At 37.8% G+C, this 6,258-nt stretch overlaps 1 protein-coding gene across 3 annotated transcripts in view; it reads right to left on the reverse strand.

Annotated features, from left to right (window-relative positions):
- Nucleotides 1-6,258, reverse strand: part of LRRC42 (leucine rich repeat containing 42) — a 22,479-nt gene that overhangs the window by 11,211 nt on the left and 5,010 nt on the right. For all 3 annotated transcript variants that reach the window (XM_019666391.1, XM_019666390.1, XM_019666389.1), the window contains exon 2: nt 2,931-3,417. In XM_019666391.1, coding sequence (XP_019521936.1) covers nt 2,931-3,403 — 473 coding nt within the window. In that variant the 5' untranslated portion in view covers nt 3,404-3,417. The remainder of the gene's footprint in view (nt 1-2,930; nt 3,418-6,258) is intronic.

Here is a 6,258-nt window from a genome sequence, read left to right on the forward strand (position 1 = left end):
CCCTTCCCCCAATTCCCCAGCACTGTTCTCATCCCCCCAATTCCCCAATAAAAATCTTTAAAAAAAGAAAATAAGAAACAATATTCTAAAAGTACATGGATTCTTATAGGCCCTCATTAAATGGTAGTTATTATAATTACTTCAGTTACCCAGGGTGATATTTTAAGGAAAACACACTTGCCTCCCGGTGACCACCAGTGCGACTGCAAATCACTAGGGTTTTTCAACACAGGGAAGAGACAGTTTTGTAGGGTTGGAACCCAGATGTAAAAACACTGGCTTTTCCTTCTGGCAGGCAGCTTTGTGACCCAACCCCAAAATAACAAGTCCCTGCACCTACTCATTTATCTTATATTCAATTATTTTCTCAAGTACTTTCCCTTTGACCTGAACCCTTTTGCACTGGTAAAAGCTTTGCTGTGGCAGCTTCAGCCTGGGTTGCAAATTCAAGTCCAAATCTCCTGTCTTCTTCCCATTTTCCTTTGAAGAATCAAAAGAAGGGAAGTTTTTTTGTTTTTGTGTTGTTGTTTTTTTTTAATCACAACTTTTACATCTCAATAAGACAGCAAAGTTTGGGTTGTTGCAATAGAATACATGCCAAAAAAATTGTTTAAAATGTTTCTTATATTTTTCTAATTATAAAAATAATACGTCCTCCTTGGAGAAAAACTAAGAAAATACAAAAAATTATAAAGAAAATTAAAACCAATTTCAATCCCACTATTTAGATTACATTTCAATGGGTTTCTTTTTTCTTTCTATATATGTAATACACATAAAAATTCCTATTTTTTAAACAAAATTGGGATCATATAGGATATGTAACTTTAATTTTTATTTTGTCATTCAGTATACAATGAACAGTTCACATCATTTTAAGCGCTCTTTGAATATTATCTTAATAGCTATATATCTTATCATATGAATATATCATAATTTGCTTAACTAATTTCCTATTGTTGAATAGTCAGCTTTAAGGTTTTCACTATTACAACTAGTACTATAATGAACAACCTTATGTAAAAGTATGTGTTCCTATAACAGTATTACATTAGCAATTAGAATAGATTCTTAATAAATGGAATTGATGTGCAAACAAATGGTATGTTTTTAAGGCTCTTGATAATATTGTCAAGTGCTTTTCAGAAATGCTACACTAATGCATGTGCTCATCAAACATGAATAAAAGTGCTATTCTCATTCAATTTGACCACTGGAACAGTATGCCAACACCACAAATGGATAAAAAGCATTTTCACTATCATGGGAAATACTTAAGCTATAATGGTAGGTGGAAGAAAAAAAACAGAATACAAGTAGTAGATTAGGGTACACTCTCAAATGTATAAAGAAATATTTGAAAATGATTACCATGAATGGTGGGACTATTAATTTTTTACTATTATAGTTTTATGTATTTCCCAAATAGTATGTATTGCCTTTATAAAATAATTTTAAAACAAGGTATATATCATCATTCTATTTTTCATTGTTCTAATTTTTCTAAAATGAACATAAATAATTTAGAATAAAAAGTAAAGGAGTAAAATGTATTTCAAATGTATAAGCTACAATGAAATATTGCTTGACTTTTTCATTTAGGCAAGGTAATTTTTTTCCTTTCCACTGGCAGCAGCCCCAGGCCCAGCTGTGATTGAGACCACAGTACAAAGACAGAGCTTTCATAAGGTATCTGCACACAGTTCATGAGTGCATGATTCTGTTTTTGTCTGCATCTGTTCATGTTTTTTCTTTTTAAAGTACAATATTTAGCCTGGGGTAAAACATTAATTCTATGAGCCAATTAAATAAAGATTGCTTCTTTATTTTTTTAAGCATATGAGCTTAGCTTATACTTTGTGGTATGATTTTCGCTTTTTTTATTACCTGCTTTGTTGGGCCTTGTTTTAATGATCATATTGATTGTGCATCTTAATAGTAAGCTGTCTAATAGTAAGCTGCCTTTCACATTTTCTAATCACAAAAAAAGTTCATATAGTGATATACTATATGGCTATTTAAAAAAATCTACACATATCGATGGTACATGATTTTCAAAATATGTGAAGAAAGCAAGGTGCATGACAGTGTAAGCAGTGTGCTGCCAACTGTATGATAAAGAGGAGAGCTATCTATATATGCATGTATATATACAGACTATCTCTGGAATGATATAAAAGAAATTGATAACAGTAGTTGCCTTTGGGGAGAGGAAATAGGGCAATGGGAGGGAGGTTTATGTTTTACTTTATACTTTTTTGTGTTTTGCTTTAAATTCCTTTCCATGTACATTTTTTAAAGTTCTTCTTTTTAATTATTGGATACTTTGAAAGTCATTTTACACGGTGGAATAAGAATTTTAAATAAAGCAATAAAAGCATATGAGCAAAAGCAAGTCACAAGAGAAAAACATCTGTTCTGTTACAAAACAGACCTGGTATTGGTGTTGGGACCTTTGTGAAAATTTCCAAACTTCATGATACTTAAAATTTTAATCACATATTCTTTTCAAGTTTCTTATTATCTAGTGCTCAATATCTAGTGGTCTGAAAACTAGAACAGTGCTGAGAGCTCTGGTTACTAATTTTCACATCCCCAAGAGCATTCCAGGAGATATATGGCAGGTCACATCTTGTCTTTTCTATTTTCTCTTACTAGAAAAGTTGGTAGAAGAGTATTTTCTACCTAATGGAGGAATTGTGGCAATCAATCCCTGTGCAGTGTTTTCGAAATAAAGCTATTGTAATTGTTGTCTGGGAGAGTGATGGGGGAAGAAAGTGATTTTTCTCAAAATGGCCTACCGCTTTGTGTCTGGAAGTTATAATTGAAGTATTATTTGATGAGGGAAGTCCCCAAGCCAACTAAGCCCCAGAGCCTGACACAAGTAGCACACCCAACAAAATACTCAATATCCTAATCAGTACACCCACCTGTTTCGCAAACACAGGGAGCAAAGCACCAGACTTCCGTAGGCCTCGGTGAATTTCTGTAAAGCCCTTAGCCCCGCACCTGGCTCTGTGAATTTCTGTCTGGCTTCAGCAGCAGAGAACAGCTTTTCAGCAATCTGCTCAGGAAAGCCAATAAGGGAATCAATGTGATCAACATTGTCGGAGATGAAGCCCAGGACCAGGCTGAAGAGGGATTTGGCAGAGTACCGAAGATTCCCCTCCCGAGTGTATGTGAAGATGAAATGATCAGTCTTCTCTTTCTGTGCAGTATCATCTTCCCGGTTCATGCAAAGCTCCACAGAAAAGCCTTTGGGAAACAGTCTGAAAGGCCTTGGTTTCTGCAGGCTATTCTTGACGCCATCCAAGGCCAGATCGACCATGTGCAACTGCCCATTTTCTCGCACGTAGATGGGCCCTGGGTCCAGGTGGTTTTCTGAGTTGAGGTAGTAAGACATTGCCTTCGTTGCAACTGTAAAAGCAAGGCACAAGGGAAGCAAATCTAATTAAAATGCCGTTTGTAACATGTAACTTCATCTTTCTGTGCCCAGAGCTTTATGAACCTACTAGGCAAGCCCTAGTTGCCTGTGAACTCTGGCAATGGAAGTTGCCTCTATTGCCTCTACCTAGAATACCCTTTCCTACCCTCCCTCTTTTCTTGTCTATCTGGTGATTTCCTACTCATCTTTCAAAAACCAGCTCAAATCTAATTTATCAAATTCACCGAGGAAGTTATCACAGAGTGGAAAGTCACTGCAGCACGGTTAATACTATCAAACATTTGAAACAACCCAAAAGTCCTAAAACAGAGGTATTATTAAATAAATTATGATACAGCCATACCCTGGAATGTTATGCAGCCATTAAAACTAAAATTTTTACTGATTTGCAAGTTACAAATTATATACATATGGAATTTATTATTTGTTTTTTAAACCATATTTATGCACAGAACAAAGCCTAGAAATGAATAAATTCCCTTGCTACCTTGGCACCTTCCACACACTTCTTTGTTGTACTTGGCTTACTGTTCTGCTATTGATTTGTTTCTGAGTCTGTTTTCTGCTGGTTTGAGCTCCTTGAGAGAAGAAACCATGTTTAATTCATCCAGACTCCCTAACAAAGTGCTCTGGAATGTAACAGTCCCTGAGCAGATATTTGCAGAACTAAAGTTTACTCATTTCCTAAATCTTACATAGACCACACGCAACAGCGTTTTTTGGGATTTATATCACAAATAAAAGCTATTCTAGTCCTTGGAAGCATCACACCTACTAAGGCTTTATTAGGGCACTTTTAAGGTAAGGTGAAATATCAGAAATTGTTGGGTATTTATGTGATAATGTGGGTGACATTTTATGCCTAAGCACTAATTGGAATAACTACTTATTTTCCTGAGGAACTGTGAAATTTCAAAATACCTGAGATATTGCTATGTTAAGTAAAATGAAAGTATTTGATTTTCATTTCTACAACATAAAGAGAGAGAGAGGTAAAATTTAATATAATATAGGTAAAAAAGCTGCTGTAATCTCTAAAAGACTGATTGACTTTTAGAATGAACCAACCCAGTTTTTTCTGCACCGATACAGGGCTAGGATGTACCTCTGATGCCACTTAAAAGTGTAAGCAAACAATCAAATAAGTGATCAAAAATGCTGAGTCCCTGGAGATCAAACAGTTGATCCTGTTTGTGGGCATTAGTATGATCTATATTTCTCCAGAGGATAATTATGTGTAAAAACACATCAGAAAAGAGGGCCCTGCCTAGCCCAGGAGCCTCACCCTTCCCTGCTCATTTTCTTATGCCCTACTCTGGCCATGCCATACTACCCAGGTAGGCTGGCTGTGCTCTCCTGTCCCACTGGTCTTTGCCCATTCGGCTCCCTTTGGCTGGAACACCCTCCTCTGCTTCCCTGACCTAGCTTATTCCTACTCGTCATTAACACTCAGCTCACCACAATCCCTCTCCTGGGAAACTTTCCCTAATCCCTGCACTAGTGCATGCCTGTCTGCTTTTCCCCAGGGCACCAGTAGCTCCTTCTACATGGCACTCTGCCCCACGTACTATATCTGTTCTCTTTACTAAAGTTCCCAGAGTTGTGAGCTCTTTGAAGGCAAGGCACTTATTTGATTCGTCCCTCTTTCCCAGGCCCAACATAGCGTCTAGTATTGAGTAAGCCCTCAACAGACACTTGTTTGACTGAGAGGAAGAGTGAGACCTCAAAGGGACAGACTGAGTGCTCTGAGCTGCAGGGCCTGCTGATACTGTTGCCAGGAGCCAGCTCCTCTTCCAGGCAACAGCTGCAGCTCCTCCCCCACTTGCCAGACCCTTCTGCAGGTGGTAGAAACAAAGCAAATGATGGGAGTACACTGCTACTGGTAGTACCAGGGGGGAAAAACTTACAAACCAGAGAAAAACTCCTGTCACAGTGCCAGCTCTTATAACCCGTACTCTTGTCAGTATTCAGTGCCTGCTGCTAAGGAGATGCCTCACTTATTCCAAGTTCTTTTTCCAGTAGAAGCAAGCATCTGGCCCCTTCAACCTCACAGACTTTAATCTTGACAAAGAGAAAGCAGATCCCCTTTGGTCTTTATGCCTGTGATTGGACATCCAGAGCCCTACTCTACCTGTAGATCAGAAAAGTAGACACCATTCACAGCCCTAAAAAGGAATGACTTGATTTTAACACAAAAGCAAATTCAGTGGAACTTATAACGGATCAGCACACTAAAAGCTCCCCGGCCAAGAAACAGGTCTGCCCATCTGTATTATCCCTAAACCTCACACTCAATAGTGCCTTCCACCAACTTTGGAGTAAAATGGACAAATGGATGAATGGATGACTACTTATGGTAAAAATTAGAAAAGTCTGATTCTATCCAGCAGAGGGCACAGCAGCTTGGGCAGGAGTAAGGACGCTAACCCAGGCTGCCCCAAATCCTGGCCGCTTCTGCTTCCAGGGATCATTCCAAAAAAAGGCAGTTTGGCTATATTTCACCTTTAAATTACTCATCAAATGCTAGTTCTCTTTCTAAATGATGAAAAGAAACCCAATACACCAAATGAGTAAACCCACATCATCTGTCCAGAAGCCCCAAGGCCACTCTATTCTTCAGCCATGGCAATTGAGGAACTGACCTTGGTTCAGAGTATGCTGGTGACCTTTGATTTCTACTACTAAATTTGTGTATCTTGCATTCTCCCAATAAGGAGCTTTCTGAGAATTTGTGAGTACTATAAAATAATCTAAGAATTATATTAGTGTTTAAACCTTTCAAGATTAAGAATCATAAAGGCACAAGAATTCTA

Source organism: Hipposideros armiger, unplaced genomic scaffold (assembly GCF_001890085.2).
Source record: "Hipposideros armiger isolate ML-2016 unplaced genomic scaffold, ASM189008v1 scaffold_469, whole genome shotgun sequence".
In the NCBI taxonomy this organism is placed as follows: Eukaryota; Metazoa; Chordata; class Mammalia; order Chiroptera; family Hipposideridae; genus Hipposideros; species Hipposideros armiger.